Below are 19,467 nucleotides of genomic sequence, written 5' to 3'. Positions count from 1 at the left end.
GCAGTTGAGCTCTTCTCACAGAAACATAAAAATCTAACTATTCGAAAGACTACGTAGGTAGATCGAGATATATATATATATATATATATATATATATATATATATATATATATATATATACATATATATACATATATATATATATATATATATATATATATATATATATATATATAGCACTATTTTTTTAGCAGTATGATACATCATTAGAAAGGAGAAGGGGTAGCGGATATGTTGAGACAGAAAAGTCATATAAGTATGGCGACATTGTAAAAAGGCCACTACATCATATCTCCATTGTTATGGGAGCGTGTGATGCGTTAAATGAAAGGGAAGGATATAACTAATATATTAAGATAAAAAAACAAACAATATATTTAGATATGGGAAGCAATGAATGATCTCGGAATCCGACAAACACTAATAAAAGCAGTTAAAGCACTATACAAAGAAAACAAAGTAGCTATTAAATGTGGAAATAAAGCCTACAATCCATTTAAGACGACACAAGGACTTCTACAAGGCTGTGCTACGTCCCCTACTCTGTTTAAAATATTCTTGGAAAAGACACTCAAACCATGGAGGAGAAAGTGCGAAGGAATGGGCATACCAGTAAGAGACGAATACCTATACACCTTAAGTTTGGCCGACGATCAAGTAGTCATCGCACAAGATGAAGAAGATCTCAGCTTTATGCTCAGAAAACTAGAAGAAGAATATAAAAACAACGGAATGGAAATAAACTTAGAGAAAACCGAATACCTAACAACAGAAAACAAGGATATGAGAAAGACAAATAAATGGAACAGATAAATTCAAGTATTTAGGAACCATAATATAGAACCAGGGAACAACAGAAGAAGATATAAACAACAGACTGAGACAAACAAGAAACTGTATAAGACAACTAAACTCAGTGTTGTGGGATAAGAACATTACAACCCTGACAAGAAGTATCCTGACATATGGGTCCGAAAACTGGACAATAAGCAAGAGAAATAGAGGTAGAATAAGAGCAGTAGAAATGGAGTTCCTGAGGAGAAGCTGTAGACTTACAAAAAGAGACAGAATTGAAAACGCAGAGATTAAGCGGAGAATGGGAGTGCAATCAGACATAATCGACTATATAGAGGAGAAGAGACTATCCTGGTACGGCCACGTCAGAAGAGCGGACAGAGGACGCTGGATAAACAAAATCACAGAATGGAGCCCGATTGGAAGAAGAAAGAGAGGAAGACCCCGAAGGTCATTCAGAGATGAAATCGACGAGGCTATGGAAAAAAGAACCCTGCGAGATGGAGACTGGAATGACAGGGAAAATTGGAGAAAACGGTTGAGTGAAGGAAGACAGTGAAAACTGTGGAAATCCTTAGTAGTAGTAGTATATTTAGATATAAAAAACAAACGGACTACCAAAAGGGCACTACACATTATTGAACGTATAGCGACATACGAGATATCATATGACACTATGGATAATAATAGAAATACTACACTAAAGGTAAATTTGCTTTATTGACCTGAAAAAGTCCTCTGACTGAGTACAAAATAAACAACTAGCCTAATACTAGCATATGACACATTAAATTAAACGACGTGAGACGTATAGTAAATATAATGTATATAGCGTGCCATCAATGTAGGTATATGCGCATCCGCATATGTGCAAAATATGCGCATATGAAGATGATGTTGCCATAATAAGCCGCAATAAAAGGGTATTAAGCGAAAAAGTTATAGTACTGAAACGAGAAGCTGTTACGTTTCGAATGCTGCACAAAATCGAATCAACATGAGAATCTGAAGGTAGACAACCATACCTACAAATATGCCTCCACTTTTCCCTACCTAGGCTCAATAATAAATGACACAACATCAGTCAAGAAATACAAGCACGGATTCTTAGCGGTAATAAGTGCTTTTATGCATACAAAGACTTAATGAAAAGTAAGTTACTGAATCGTGAACCTAAGCTTAGAATCTACAAAATAGTAATTAGACCAGTGATCACATATGGATGTGAAACGTGGACCCTCTCAATCACTGATGAAAATCAACTGAGAATATTTGAGCACAAAATACTAAGGAAGATATTTGGGCCAACCCAATGCAGCGATGGTTCGTGGAGAATTAAAATGATCCACGAGCTGGATGAACTAATGCAGAGCGCAGATATTGTTAGATTTGTCACAAAGACTAAACTGGCTTGGTCACCTAGAAAGAATGCCAGATAATCGAGCTGTAAAAGTAGTCCAGAGATGAAAGCCCCAATGAAACAGAACAAGAGGAAGGCCCCGTAAAAGATGGATATACGACGTAGAGAGGGATCTTAAAACCATAAACATCAGGCAGTGGCGAAGGAAACTATCCGACAGGTACTTTATCTTTGATACCTCGCGTTTAATAACGGGCAATCTTAATTTTCGACCATTTTTTCTCAGGAAACCTTATATCATCATATTAAGAAAAAATTAGCTTTAATTTGATATAAAAAAAAAACGTGCATATAGGTCTTTGAGCAGCGTATTTTATTTAAAAAGTAAATGAACGAAATAAAATATTTGCCAAAAACTTCTTCTTCAAGTGATATCTCCGCGGCGGAGGTCGGCAATCATCATAGCTATTCGGACTTTTGAGACGGCTGCTCTGAAAAGTTCATTTGATTTACATCCGTACCACTCTCTCAGGTTGCGCAGCCATAACATTCTACGCCTCCCTATGCTTCTCTTTCCTTGGATCTTTCCCTGTATAGTCAGTTGGAGCAAGGTGTATTTCTCTCCAAATGTAATATGTCCGAGATATTCTAATTTTCTTGTTTTTATTGTATTTAAAATTTACATTTCTTTGTTCATCCTTCCCAGAACTTGTAACGTGTTCTGTCCATGATATTTTCAGAATTCTTCTGTACACCCACAGCTCAAATGATTCCAGTTTTTTCATTGATGTCGCATTCAAGGTCCAAGATTCCATTCCATAAAATAAAGTCGAAAAAACGTAGCACCTCGCCAACCTAACTCTTAGTTCCAGTTTTAAATCCCTGGTACATAGCACTCTTCTCATTTTGTTGAGATTTGCTCTAGCCTTTTCTATTCTTATTTTAATGTCTTAATTGTAATCATTTGTGGAGTTAATCATTGTTCCCAGGTATGCATATTTGTCCACTAGTTCGACGTTGGTTCCGTTTATTAGAAGATTCTCGTTATTTCTTTGAGTTTTCGATATTCTCATAAATTTCGTCTTCTTGACATTCATTGTTATACCATACTCTTTTCCATACTCTGCTATTCTCTATATCTAATGTTGTTAATGGGAACTCCATTTACCTTTATTCCAGCTGTTTCACCCTTAAGAGCTTTTTTCAGGACCTCTTCGGAGTAGACATTAAAAAGAATTGGCGACAATACGCATCCCTGTCTTACTCCACATCTAATTTCAATTTCTTCTGACAGCTGTTCGTTAACACGTACTTTTGCTCGCTGTTTATAGTATAAAGTTGATATGATCCTGAGGTCGTTGTAGTCAATCTTCTTTGATTTCAGGACATTCATTAATTGTTTATGTCATACTTTATCGAATGCTTTATTATAGTCAATAAAACATGCGTATATATCTTGATTGACGTCCAGGCATCTTTGTATTAGTATATTAAGTGAAAAAAGAGCTTCACGTGTTCCTAGGCCTCTGCGAAAACCAAATTGTGTATTATTAACGTCTATGTCCAGTTTGTGATATATTCGGTTATGGATGACTTTAAGTAGTAACTTTAGCATATGAGACATTAAGCTAATGGTGCGCTAATCGCTGCATTCTCTTGCGTTTTTCTTTTTAGGGAGACAAATAAAAATAGATGTTAACCACTCTTTGGGTAATACGCCTGAACTATAAATTTGGTTCAAGAGTGTCACTAAAACATCAATGTGCTCATCTAGAATTTTTAGGATTTCTATAGGAAGCATATCAGGTCCAGGGCTTTTCCCATTCTTCATTACCAAAAACGAATTACTATTAATTGAATTAAAAATATATTTGGCCATTTTTTGACTATTATCCATCTAATCTCCTAATTTTAAATGTGTATATGTAAAATTGTGAGTTTGATGAACTATGGAATTCTCGCATTCCAAGACCGCCTCTAGATCCGAACTGTGTATTACCTAACTTTGTTTTAATTTCATTCTTAGTCTGGAATGTATAATATACAAGAATACTTTAAGGGTGCAACTCATTAAACTTATAAGACTATTTGACTAAAATTTGACCGGTGTCGTATATATCGTTTTACATAATATTGCTAACATGATATTAAGGTTATTCCTCAAACTAAGCCAGGTGCAGACTTTCTTGCTTTAGAATCATAGGGTCTAAGGGGTACACTAACAGCAGCCCTACTGGATCTTCTCGTGGAACAAGCCAAGACTCAAAAAGAATTGTAGTAAGTGATAATGATATACAGACGAATATCGCCGGTGATATGACAATACCTCATATCTGCTGTAACAAGAGTTTTGTAGGAGAGACAAAAAACCTTTTTTAGGGTCACCTCCTGTTTTTATGTTTTTTTTTTACTTGTTTTGTAGTAAATTCATGTAAAAATATATGTAAGTCCACAAAAAATCAACTGAAAGTTTTGACATCAATTTATTGTAGTTAGGATTGATTGTCAACACATTTTCTACAGATAGGAGATATTGCATGGGTATTTTGAATCAAGGCTGGCAAATAAGACATTGGCTGACAGAATTTGTTTAATTGTAATTGGAAAGAATATCAGTCAAATAATAAAAAAACATTTTTCAATACAAATGCAAAAAATGACGTAAGATTCTTAATTGTTCTCATAGGAAAGTAAGTCATAACAGGTATGAAAATCCTTTGGAAGAACACGTTTTAATTATTGTAAGTGCATTCATTTCTTCTTGTTAATTTCAACTTTTCACTATACATCTGTGGATAATGTTCTATGGGGGCAATTATCTTCAATCTAATGGTCGATTATGCCAAGGATTATCCGTATCAAGCTTCACCTGAATGATTCTCTCAGGACTATAATTCATAACTTTTATATTGTTCACTTGAGAATACCAGGTCTTATAGATTTGTATCGCTTATGCTCCTCCAAAGAATAATTGTCAAAAAAAGTATATTCTATTATTTACATTGCAAGAATAAAACCTATAACATATAGGGTTTTATTCTTGCTTCTTCAGTCGCTTTTAGAAAATCATTTGGTAAATATTGTTTTTTATTTTTGAGCTTACTTTCAATATAACTGTGAACTGAATGTATTTCCATTTGGGAATGATCTTTTTAAAAAAATTGGTACCTTGTATACCATCGATAAATTGATTAACGCATTCGCTAATACTGCATTCCGGTTTTGGAAGGTGCAACTATCGCTGTATATTATAATTGGTATTTTCAAAGGCAAACAATTTTCTTTTAAGTAGTCCACAATGCATGATACAAAAGTGGATACACGTAGATCGGCATTAACTTCTGTGAATCAATAACAGGTACAGTCATGGTTGGCAACATTATAAAGGGTGAAGCTTAATTTGGTCATTTTTTTGTTTTGAAATACATGACAGTTGCGTTCAAATGCGAAGATGTTTTTACGTTTCTTTGTTACATTCCTTATCTTTCCTCTCATTGTAATTTATATTACAGCTTTACATAGCTACATAATCAGCTTGTAGCTTTATCATACAATGATAAAGCTACAAGCTTTATCATTCAAATTTCCATTCACATACTGAATACATAAACTACTCTTTCCTAGACTGGTATAAGCTTAAGTTATTTATTTTAAAATATTTCTCAAATACACTCATGGACAAAAATATCGAATATTTTGGAATTTTCCAATTTTTTTTGTAGTCACTATTATTTCAAAATAATTTTAGATTACTGATAATATTCATATAGTAGGCTGATGTACTCAACTGGTTTGAGATATTTTGATGTTTATTTTGACGTTTATTCAGTGGTTAGTGTCATTCGTACAATTCATCATAAAAAACCTTCACGTAAAGCAAAAATCATACGAATTCGGTTATTTTTAGTTTAATTTATTAAGTTTAATTAAATATTGTCTTGATTTAACTAAGTTTAAAACAAGTATCCCACCAATTCGACACTGCTATAACAGAACTGAATCTATAGTTTCGAATACTCTAAAAAGGTACCGCGAAACAGGAAATTTTGTACGAAGGCCTGGTCAAGGACGCCCAAGGTGCACAACCGCAATTGATGACCGTTTTTTGGTTCTTAATTCTACACGAAATCGTTCATTGGCATCGATGCACCTCAGAAATGAGCTATTAAATGTTAGACAAGTTAATGTGAGTTCACAAACAGTTAGACGAGGATCAAAAGAAGAAAACTGAAAGCTCAGACGGCCCGCCAAAGTACCACGTCTGCTCCAAAATCATAAAGCTCTTCGTTTGGAATTTGCAAGAACACATATTTAGTGGAATATCGACAACTGGAAAAACGTTCTTTTCACTGATGAGACCAGAATCCTATTATGGAAGCCAGATTTTCAAATCTACCTCTACAGAAGAGTTGGAGAACGATTCGCCAGCTGCAGTCTCGCCCAGACTATTAGTTTTGGAGTTGATGGCATAATTCTTTGGGAAGGTATTAGTTGGGAGGTTCGTACCGCACTTGTGAAAGTGATTGGACGGATGACTGGTGATTCTTACGTTTAAAACATCCTGGAAGATCATGTTTTGTTATATGTTGGTTACATTGGATGTGAAAGATTCACGTTAATGCACGATAATGCTCGACCACATGCTGCTGCTATAGTGAGTAATTATCTTGATGAGTTTCAAATTCGAAGATTGGATTGGCCACCGTTTAGCCCGGATTTAAATCCAATAGAGCAAATGTGGGATCACCTTAAACGCAGCATACGACAAAGAAATCCCGTTCCAAATACGATAGAGCAGCATCGGCTTGCTGCACAGGATGAATGGAATGCAATTTACCAAGGATATGTCCAAAATGTATTTGCAAGCATGCTGAGAAAGATGCAAGCAGTAATGAGAGCTATAGGGGGAATACTCGTTACTGATCATGCACTTCTTTCAGTTAAAACGACTTGTTTAAGCAATCATTTAAGTTTAGAGTAAAATAACCTTATTTACCTAATACTAAACATTTATTTTTTTCGCAATTTTCTCCGCATAAAAACTTAAAATTGTTCATTAAACATTGTTAAAATAAACTCTATTTTACAATAAACGATTTGATTGACCAGAATTTATTTTGAAAAAACAAAAATTAGAAAATTCCAAAATATTCAATATTTTTGTCCATGAGTGTACATATATCCCTAAAGCTTCAGTTTTGTTGTTGTTGCACTCTGCTATAAACTTTAAAAACTTGTTTTATAGAAGTAAAATTCTCCTACAGATAAAACTTATGGGAACCTTTCCTTACATAATGCGACGGTTGTTCGGGGAATTTGTTAAAAAATTCTTTCAGAAATTTTTTGAAAGTATCAAACAGTCTGTCTCTGTGGTTCTTATCTATTCTGGTTTCAGGTTGCATTGCATATTTCGATTCTATTACTCAATTTTGAACAGTAAAAGATCCTAAGGCAAGAATATTCAAAAACATGGTCCTGCAGACAGTAAGTTTCACATTTGCATTGGTTAATGCGTAACGTAGAGTTCCCTCTCTCCTTCTTGAGTCTCCTTATGTCGTTGACCTAGTCACACAATATCTTTCGACATGCGAACAAACATAAATTTTCCTCATTTCTTCTGTGGACTGTCTGCAGTTTCTCTTTCTAGGATTTTTTACATACTTTAGAGACACAGGTAGATTCCAATTTCTGCCTTTATCCATATTTCCATAATTCGAAACTCCAGTCATATCATCCTCTGCATTGGATATCTGCTCATTTTCATGCATTGTCAATTAAAGGTCTGTAGTGTCGTCAATGTTTCCTTCTGCATTTTCAATTAGCATTTCATCATTAAGGCTAATTTATAAACTTTACGTTGGCGTTGGCGCTGTCGCCGCTGGCTATCATATACTGCAGTTATAAACTTTCTTGGCGTTGGCGTTAAAGATCATTTCTAACCTTACATTTTTGATTTGATATTATTAATTTTGGCTTGAAAATGAATACAATGGAAAATGAAAATGCTCGGCCTTTGTTAGGTGCAGTGGCAACTTATACACGATACTTTGTATTCGAGCAGCACTGAGCCTTCGAAATAAAAGACTCAATACAAACGGAGGCCCATTAACCAGAACAGAAAGACAAGAGGTAATTTTAATTATTATACAAATATAAAAAACTGGGATACATAGCGGTTTTTTAAATATACCAGGATGCAGGTTCCAGTATTTGAAAAATTACTGCAAATGGTAAAACCAAAAATAAATGTAAACTATCGCTCTAATGGAATTTCTAATATATAGGAAATATAAATTAAATTATTTAAACCATTTCACTTTATAAACACGTGGAAATACAAAAATAAACAAATAATTTAGTTTGATTTGTTTGACAAACCTTGTTACTTTTTCGGTATCGCTATTGGCTGCGATGACAAAGATACAGTTTTTTTTATGTTCTGTGATGGTGACTACAACCACAGAAAGGTTGGTGTATTCTATGCTACAACGGCCAACGGCAAAAGATAAAGTTGGTTCATCTTGAACGGAACCGAACGCCAACGCCAACGGCGAACGATGTTTATAAATAGACATACGAATTTCCCATTTGACCATGCTGTAACGCGAACGTCAGCGCCAGCGCCAACGCCAACGTAAAGTTTATAAAATCAGCCTTTAGGTTCAATGCTATCTACGACTTCTAGATGGACAATATCTGAATTTTTTATTCGTAAATTGAAACTTATACTTTATTCTTCATAAATAACCACAGGCATTTGTTCAATTGGAGTCAAAACTCCCGAGTTTGATATATTTTCTCAATTTTTTTTACTTTGTTTTCTTTTAGGAGTTGAAGAATCCTGGCAGCTCTGGATACAGTATACATTCATTTAAAAAGATACATTCAGAAATGTGTAATAATAGAATGACCACATGAAGGCATTCGATTGATATCGGTTTTAGATTGAGCTTTCTGATATAACTACATTAATAGTTATATCAAAGAATATAGACGCTTATGGTTATATTGATTGTGTAAGTTGTACTTACATGTTTTCAGTTGTATTATTATTAGATAAAACACAATAAAATTATTCAGATGGTTTAGTTTTAAAGATTCACTTGGCGGAATCAAAGGAGTTCACGGGAACTTCACGTGGACACTCAATATGTAACTATTGAGATATGAGGTTATGCCAGTTGTTTTCACATGCAATGAGATATTGTTTCAGACGGAATATTTACTGTTTTCTTTTTTGGAATTGGAGGAGATATTGCTAGGACATGCGCAATGGAATTTTAGAGAGAATGCACCAAATAACTCATTTTCGTGCAAAAGTGTAGATAGGAGGTATTGCCACATCACCGACACTATTCTATTTACAATATCGACAAACCGGCGCACGGCGGTAAAAGTCACAAGAAATGGAGAAATACTTAATAGAAGTTTCGGACAGGAACAGGAGAACATTCAGTGCTACACGCAGTACATGTTATTGACAGAAACGAGATAACTCTCAGCTTAACATACTGCGTTAAAAAAGGGAAAAGGGAAAGTTTTCTTTCCCTTGACTACGAATCCAGGTCACAACGAACCGTACATAAGAACGGGATAGCTCAGGAGGCAAGCTTATAGGATCGTGTTTAGAATCGGAAGTGCCAGCTCAATATCTTCACGTTTGGGTCTCCTGATCGACAAATTCAATATTAATAATTTACAGTGTACCTGCTAAACTTAATGGGTTGTAAACACGTGTTTCAAGTAGATGGGTTCACTTCCGCCATATTGGATAGTCCTTTTTGTCAAAGTGTTATAATAATTTCAAATAGTGGTGAATGAAAATTTCATTTTATAAATATTTTAAACTTTTTTGTGTGATGTTTTATATTAGTTCAAAGTGATTTTAGCATGGCTTTAATATTATAATTATAATATTATGGACCTGCCTGTCGCCATATTGGATAGTACATAGAGTCAAATTAAGTGGTCCTATTTAGTAAATACAGAAATATCGTTTGTGTCATATCCCCTCTCTTACGTATCTCTGGGATTTCCAGTACTCGTTACTGTCGTGGCTATTTTTAAAACAGATAATTACAGAGTACCACGAAACTAGCTGAGAGACACGTTTTAACACATCTAACGCAATCAGAAACTTTAAAAAGTCACTGTCTATTTGGAATATCGAGCACAAAACAAGTGGGAATAAAGGATTCAACAAAACAGTTAACTTTCTATAAATATTATTTATTAGAAAACAATCGCTTTCAACGATATATTAAACATAACTGCTTCTAGTGATATTACCTAAAATCAAGTAATACATTCATTTAACACTCATCATGCATGCGAACAAGAATGCATTCAATATGACTTGTAAATTACAAAAGAAATTTGTGTTTTGTGCTTGTACAGGGAAACATGTTAATGAGCTAGCTATAGATTTATCTAAATTCTGCCTTTGTACGATTTATTTATTCAGATCATTCATTCCAATTTCGAAGTCCCTCGCCAAATAATATCACAGACATACATAAACGAAACGTGTGATTACAATTTGATAAAATAGTTATTTATGAAGTAGAATTATAGGTTTGTATATTAGTTATTCGTTGTAGTACCAGGTATACCAAAAATAATTAATGTTTCTTTAAGAATCCTACATCATCATATCCGTTAAGTTAAATCCAATCGCAAATGACATAAAATGATGATAGTATATGAACAATTAGAGCCACCTGTAAAATTAAACTCAATCATTTTGTTTAAATGTCATTATGTCAAATTTAAATTAGGTTAAGTCAAGTGGTATGTTTACGTTTATTATTTCAGTATGTTCTTCGGTATTGTATGAACACTGTAATATTTAGGTGCAAAATTAGAACTAGATTTTTGGTGGTTTCTAGTGATATAATGCAAAATTTCTTAATGCATAATAAAGTTGGGTAAATGTTTTAGACTATAGATGTAGAATAAAAAGAATTTAACTAAGCAAAGGAGGCAAATATACATAATGCAAAATTTCTTAATGCATAATAAAGTTGGTAAATGTTTTAGACTATAGATGTAGAATAAAAAGAATTTAACTAAACAAAGGAGGCAAATATATCTAGGTGTTGAACAAAGTATCGTGCCTTATCGGTAGACAGTAAAAATGAGCTGGACCGCACCTAAAAACGTTAACAATAAAAGAAACTAGAAAAACTAAACAGCATGTCTAGTGATCAACGTTACACTTTAAATGAAAGAAAAAAGGGTGGTCAAGTTAGCCGATAGGATTGAAAATTCTGAGGAAAAGCTCGATAGATTGGGAATCCTTGTGAACTAACAGCACGAAATAAAAGAACTTAAAATAGAACAATTTATATTAGATCAAAAAGAAAATTATGAATTTAAAGCCTTAAAAAGGAATTGAAAAAGGAATTACGGAATTTAAAAAAGAAAACACATGAATTTGAAAAGTCGAGCGGGAAAAGGAAAAAATCAAATCAAATTGGTTTCAGATAATCAAATGGAATTGATGAATAATTTCCTAAAAAACAGTTAACATAAACAAAAAAAAAATAAGTGGCAATAAAAACTACCGAAAAATAGGAGACGAAACGGGTTTAATGGAATTAGGATACCCAGGAAAATAGACGATAGATTAGAATAAGGTAAGATAAGAAGAAAAACTGAGAGGTAAATATGTAAAAGTGAGTTTCACTGAATATTTTATATATTAGGGAATAAAATACAATGACTTACATTTTTGTTTGTTTTGATTCCCGAAACAAAAAAACTATGAGTTGAGTTTACCGAAAATACAAGCTGATTATAGCCGCAAATGTCAAACATGGAACAAAAAATTTCGGTATAGCAGTGTTGGCATGTTTTTATAATGTAAATGCTGTATGCTTCAAATATAAAAAGATAAAGCTTTAGAAAAGTACATTTTGTTTATATTATCTTATGAATTCTGCAATTTTTGATTTATATAAAACAAGAATGAGTAAATATTTGTTTCTTTGTAGATTAATTGCAGTTAATTATTAGAAATTTTTTTAGCAATTACCCTTTGATAGATTAGGGAATAGATTTGGCAATCGTCAAATCAGCAGTTGCCAGATTACAACAGATGTTTACAATTATTCTCGAAAGAGACAAATATTTACTCGTTGTTGCTTCATATAAATTAGAAATTGCAGAATTCATAAAATAGTATAATCAAAATGTACTTTTTAAAAGCTTTATCTCTTTATATTTGAAGCATAAAACATATGCATTATAAAAACATGCCAACATTGCCAAACCGAAATATTTTTGACATTTACGGCTATATTCAGCTTGTACTTTCGGTAAACTCAACCAAACTATGATAATGAATACCGATCAGTACAATAATATATAAATCAATTATGGAGTACATAAAGGTGGAGTAGATTGTGTTCCCATGGATTTATATGTGATTATTTTCATCCCTATATCTTCTTCTTGGTGATCTGTTTTACCACTGTTCCCCTCTTGCATTTGGCTACTTCATTACATATTTTTGATATCACGGTAGAGTATTTTTATTCTGGTCTTTTCATCAGGTCGTCTTTTTAGATATTTTTCTGTTTTCATTATCTAACTAATTAGCATAAAAGCTGTTGTCCCTAGTAAAACGTACTATAGTCACACCAGTACAAAAAAAAGCCTTACGAAGATGATTACTAGGTCCACAATACTTTTCCTTTCCTCTTATAGTATTGCTTGTCTTTTACGATATCAATTCAATTTCCTCTTTTTATCGAGACTGGTGGAAAAATGTCGAATGTGTTGAGCGATTATTAAAATGAGGTTATGTTGGGTTAGGTACACTGAGATTTTGGAAGAGTGTTCATGTTCACTCCATTTTTCTTCATTAAAGACCAGTTGCCACAACCTGTCATTTAAACTACGCAGTTGGCAAATTTACTATTATACATAACTACACTGCGCGTCAGAGAAAAGGGACCACCCACAAAATTTTAGGAAATTTTATTTATATATATATATATATATATATATATATATATATATATATATATGTATATATATATATATATATATATATATATATATATATATATATAAGTATATATATATATATATATATATATATATATATATATATATATATATATATATATATATATATTTCTTCATTTTCTTTTAATTTGTTTTACGTTAAGGTACACTGGATGAAACTGGAAAGAACAAAAAAAGGCAATCTATCAATGTATATATGTCACCAAACACCAGCTATACTTAAATCAAGTCAAAAGTACTCTATAGAGTATCGTACAGAGTTCAACACCGAAACACATTAGATAAACTGGAAATTATCGACTGATTGAGACTCAAGACCAATAGTCCCAAGACACAATAGTAGCAGCGCATGTTGTCAAAATAATTGGGAAAAGAATTTGCGCATGTTAGTTCAATTTGGAGGAAATTTGTTTAATTAGAAAACTCGAAGTACCTAGGTGTAGAAAACGCCTTGGTGGCACAAATGAGTGGCAAAACTCAGTGGGCGTGAGTTCGAATCCTGACAGGAAGCCAATGGATTGCAGTACGACAAAAAAACCTAGGTGTAGAGTGTCACTGGTGTCAAGAAAGAAGTCAATACTAGAAAGATAGCTAACCAGCTATATATCCATCAAATCAATAGTACTATACAGTACCAGTAAAATTTTTACGGCAGAAACACACTGAGTGAAGCTGGAAAGGTCGAAAACAGCAATGTATCAATGTATATTGAAACATCTTAAAATAATTTGAATCCATTCCACAACAAGAATATGCAAAAAGTATTGCAAAAAGTTCCAGGTTTAGAGATGACATAGTTCCAGGACCTACCAGCAATATACTCGATGGCAAAAAGCACCTAGAGCAGATTCTATGTATCAAAAAGATGACTGTTCTACCAAATGTAGTATTTGCTGAAAGAAAACGTTAATTATGCAACTAAAAAGGACTATTAAAACCCAGATGATCAAATCCATGCAGTTGCGATGTAAATATTGCCTGAAATTAAATATAAAAAAGGTAATAAATGTTTGTTTATCGTTTAAATACTAGTCTCAGTAAAGAGATTAACTATTACGTTGTATATTTACTATTACAATTAAATCTAAAAGGAAACGCGGGTACAATATAAATGTTTAAAAAAATTCCTTGTTATACGCCACACATACCACTTATTATAGTTTTCCTACTGCATGCACCATACATCCCCTTTGTGTCTGTATAGCAGAACTGCCATTGCTCTAAACGTAGACTTAAGTACATAAATAAAATGCGAATTTTTATTTAAACTTTTTACTACAAATACTTTATCATATATACAGAAACTCATTGTCAAACATTCTACAAACTGAGCGCATATGCATACCGTATCATTCGTTTTGTTATTCAAATAAGTACATTTTTCATCCACACTTTTTGGTACTTATTTACAAAGTAATTTAGTGTCAACGTCAAGTCCCAATATACAAGTCGTCGTAAACAAACAAAAAACTTTAGTATTTGACATAAAATCGTATAGACTGTGAGAAACGGGAACTTAGTTTAGCAAATGCATTTGTTAATCTATCCCAAACAATTTAGTGCTCTTTGTAAAAGAAATATCGTATTAGAGTACACAATCTGTAAGGATTGTTCGCTCAACATGTGCCAACAGAACTAAAACAGTAAAGATGCATTGTTTTCCAGTGCTTTTACAACAGTTATACATACATACATACATACATACATATATATATATATATATATATATATATATATATATATATATATATATATATATATATATATATATATATATATATCTATATAACCAAACTACCTATCCAGCCGGAAAACAATGTATCAGTACAAAAAAATCATTCGAAATGGTCAATTGGTCAATAGCGAGAAGTTTATGTATCGCCTTTTTAATTATTTAGAACAATGCGTACATTTCATGTTCCCTACTACAATATTTGTCAATGTATATAAGCCAGTAGGAGTTAATAGTCGCACATTTTATATTCTACAACAGTTTATTTAGAAAGAGAAAACAACAGGTCATTAAGAGTCAAAAGAATAAACAAAAAGATTCAATTTGTTCCACTAATTGATAATGTATAAGTAATTTTGAATTTTATTAAAGTTTTTCAAGGTAAATGATAAAAAGAAAGCATTTGGTTCAAACAAATTATTTAGATTTACTAGTTTCATTACTAATTAAGTTAAGAGAGGATATTCATTAATTTACTTATATTTTAACAAAAACTGGGTGATAGGTCTTTTTAATAGTCTTTTTTAAAACTTTAACAACAAGAAATTACCTACTCCTTACCAATAAGTAACACAATTTTACCTTTATATCGCAGAGTTTTTTGTTCTAGCTTGATATCATTAACATTAAAATGTCACAAGAAAATAGTTTCCGAACAGTATCCAGTTACTATTATTACGTTTTTTAACGAAAATGGAGAAATATCAAATGTCAACGTTCACTGACGTCATCATTTACTCTTTGACATCTTAATAATAAAAAAGTAAATAGACGTATAGACTAAACTCAAGTTAAAGCATGCAGAGTCTACAGAATTTAGTGACGTGAGTTAAATTTTTGTCTTGCACGATGAATTTTTAAAGATTCAATATCTCATGAAATCACTCAGGCATACCAAATTAACCAGAACGCCAATCCGAGTAAAAACTTAAATGTGACTTAATGTAAAACGTTAAAATATTCAATCAAAGTCTTGCCACTCCTCAGTCATGCGCTTATCATTCCTAATTCAATAATAATGCTATTTGCCCTCCCTAATCAACATCAAGGATTTTCAAAAAGAGCATTTTTGTAAGGACCATAATCGGCAAAGTAGAAATAGAACGACGTATCCATAAAAAAAATAGAAACAAATTAATCGATTCCAAGAACAAATCACTAACAAAATAGATAAGAAAACTAGCATATTTGTCGAATTACAAAAAATGGCACGCTATCTTCTAAGAAAAGTCAAATTTAACAGATTGGCGAATTATTAACTAGTGCTAATGCAAAAAAGACTAAAGATCTTCAAAAATCGATTAATAAGATCTAAACATTTGCTGTGGTGAATTGTTGTACAATGGTTATGAGATTCAAGTGATACTACGCCACTTTCGTCGTTTTCTTTCGCATGCGCTGATCAGTCGTATGCCTACTGTTCGGAATCTACTGCTAACAATAGTAGTTCAATAGTAGTACTTAAAGCTGCAACCAGCGAATAAAAAGTTGTAAATATATGTTGTGACACAATGTTGTAAAAAGTTGTGAAATTCAAGTGTCATATTGTCACTTTCACATCACATTCCTGCACACGCGCTATCAATCATTAGGAGCGGGATCAGCCAAGCCGAACTACTGACACGGTTCTTTATCGAAACTATTTTCGAATTTAGAAATTATTCACCAGAGTAAAGACAAAGAACAACTAGAAAGCTTCAACCAGTAATTAACCGTGTAAACATTTGTTCATGCGACTTATTGCAACTTGTCACTTTCCTGAATATGCGCTTTTCATTCCTGACTGTCTACATTTGGCGACCCGAATCATTGACACAACGACTGTGATGTGATCATCTTTAAGAGAACCGTAATAGGAAAACAAGAAGATATCGACTAGAAAAGGAAAAAGAGAGTAATGTAGTATGCCCGACGAAATCGTCAAAAGAAGCAAGAAAAAATTGTCTAAAACAAATTAGCGATAAAGAGAAGAATATTAAAATATCGTTGAAATAATGACAAAAACATACAAATTTAATTCGCAAGAAATGTCAGAATTGACGGATTTGCGAATCCTTAACAAGTATTTATTAAAAAACGGTGTTCCAATATGGTGGTGAAGTTATAATCGCACAGACATTCAGTTTTCTACGTAAATAAACTGTTGAAAAAACACAGAATGTTAGACGGTTAACTTTCTAGCACTATTTTAAACATGTTTGGGATGTACCTATTGTTTTAAATACCTAACCTAAAAACTACGAGAAAATTATCGCTTAAACCGTTCATTTAGGGTCTGTGATCAGTAAGGGACTTCTAAATTCCAAGTAAAAATAAAAGAATACATTAAATAGCGCGCAAACGACAATAAATTACTTAATTCAACTAAACAAAAAATATTTTTCTCTTAACCGACACGCAGTCTATACAAGTCTGAACAAAATTATACAGTTGTAAAAAAATATAAAAAAAACACATGATTAAAAAAGCATCTTATCATTTAGAGAATTGTTTTGCACAAAACACATTACACTGGTATTTATATTTTTAAACCATAACTATGATGATACATTTAGAAAAATATTATGTCCCTTTTAAAATGCCACTATCTACAAGTTCAATCGGTTAAAAATTATCAAAAAGTGCACATATATGTATTTAAAACGAATTATTGCATGTATGCCAAAATCAACGCCTCTAACTTTATTTACACACATTTGAACTGTCTACCATCAAAACGCCAAAACTGAACTAGAACATCAATCATATTTCCAACCTTCAATTCTTTTATCACATATTAAAGTTGAGGCTATTTTCTACTACAATGGTGAATTTTTTGTAAAACATAAATGTCAACGTTGATTATTGAAGTTTCTGTTAGTATATATCAATACCTATCTGTATAAGCACCAAGAAATTAAAATGAAAACTAAAAACCATCGTTAACCAGTCTGTCCAGTACCACGACTTCTGGTGCGCAGTAGCAAGGCAAGAAGGAATAATTTTCGTTTTGTTTGCACATTTCAATCACAAAATGAAATATATCAAACTGTAGTTCATTCAAGGTTCGAGGTAATGATAAATACGACAAAATGCTGCGATAACATGTATCAGTCGGAATAATCATCAAATGACGCTATTTCCTAATATAGATAATGAAGGAGTTAAAAATAAATTTTTAGTCTCTGATCGTTTAATTCTATCACGGGATGGGGATTCTGCGCACCAACAACTGATATATGAAGTCTAGTAGAACCGTCAGCACTTCTGGTGCACAGTAGCAAGTCGAGAAGTAATGAGAAAAATTTAGTTGGATTTTCAACAGGGGGACTAATATAGTAGGCACTGAAATGCTAATTAATAGGGTGTTCACATACTCGTAAAAAATGACTATAAGTTAAATTTTGACTATATATTATTGATAAATTCTGTCATGCATTTACAGATTCAATTGGGTAACGAACAATTTCTCTTTGTAAGGTATTTCAATATACGTGTCAATAATAATGAGCAGAATGTGTAGAATCAATTTTATATAAAAATGAAAATGTTTTAGAATTTTATCATAAACGTACGGAAACAGCTTTGTTTAACTTAAATGAGAATCCAGCTCTGTAAAATAGCTGTTAACTTCGTAACAAGATCCCCTTACCGATCACATTCTAAATAGAATTTAACACATAAACTTATAAAAGTGCTATTTTTACGGGACATCCTGTATTTTTAGATTAATTACACAGTTCTCTATGAGATGTCGGTTAGTCTTGCATCTCTTCTGGTACTTCGTGGGGATTGAGTATACCCGGCACCGACAGCTCGATGCGTCGTTTTTCCGCTTGGGCGACTTCCAGAGCTTTTTCTCGTTCTTCCAAGAACAAGTCTGAATCGTCTTCTCCAGTATATTCCTGAAAATTGTATAGAATATATTTTTACTTTACTGGTCTACGATATGTAACGTGCATATTAACATTAGATTTAATATTAATCTTTTATGATTGTAATGTTTCCATAATACCCAGCATGCGCCAAACCTCTGGCTTTCTTTGATTACGGCTAAACTATGTAGTATATAAAAATGTTTAAAACAAAATTAATGTATATCAAAGACATCTATAACTTAAAATTATTTTCGAATACAGGGTCAGTCAAAACAACGAAATCAACCGAAGTAGTGTTTTTTAAATGGAATACCCTGTACATTAAACCATTTTTTAATATATTTTTGAAGTTATACTTCTATACGCGCGATCGACGTTGGAAATTTGCACGGGAGTGAATCGGTGAAATCATTACATATGTAAGATATGAGTAAGACAGAGACAGAAGATATATTTTATATTTTCTCTCTCTTTCTCTATCGGGAATAAAAATGTTCCTTTTGTATATATATATATATATATATATATATATATATATATATATATATATATATTTATATATATATATATATACATATATATATTATATATATATATATATATATATATATATATATATATATATATATATATAATATTAAATATTATATAGTATATTAGTATATATTAATATAATTATTTATGTGATA

General features: G+C 32.3%; 1 protein-coding gene across 1 annotated transcript in view; it reads right to left on the bottom strand.

The window, feature by feature from the left end:
- Positions 1-13,239: 13,239 nt before the first annotated feature.
- Positions 13,240-19,467, bottom strand: part of emb (exportin-1 emb) — a 47,938-nt gene continuing 41,710 nt past the window's right edge. The window contains exon 6 of the mRNA XM_072532207.1: positions 13,240-18,805. Within this exon, the coding sequence (XP_072388308.1) occupies positions 18,659-18,805 (147 nt within the window). The 3' untranslated portion in view covers positions 13,240-18,658. The remainder of the gene's footprint in view (positions 18,806-19,467) is intronic.

The sequence above is a fragment of the Diabrotica undecimpunctata genome, chromosome 5, assembly GCF_040954645.1.
Source record: "Diabrotica undecimpunctata isolate CICGRU chromosome 5, icDiaUnde3, whole genome shotgun sequence".
Classification (NCBI taxonomy): domain Eukaryota; kingdom Metazoa; phylum Arthropoda; class Insecta; order Coleoptera; family Chrysomelidae; genus Diabrotica; species Diabrotica undecimpunctata.
Note: the sequence above shows the minus strand (reverse complement) of the source record. Positions and strands in the feature narration are given on the sequence as shown.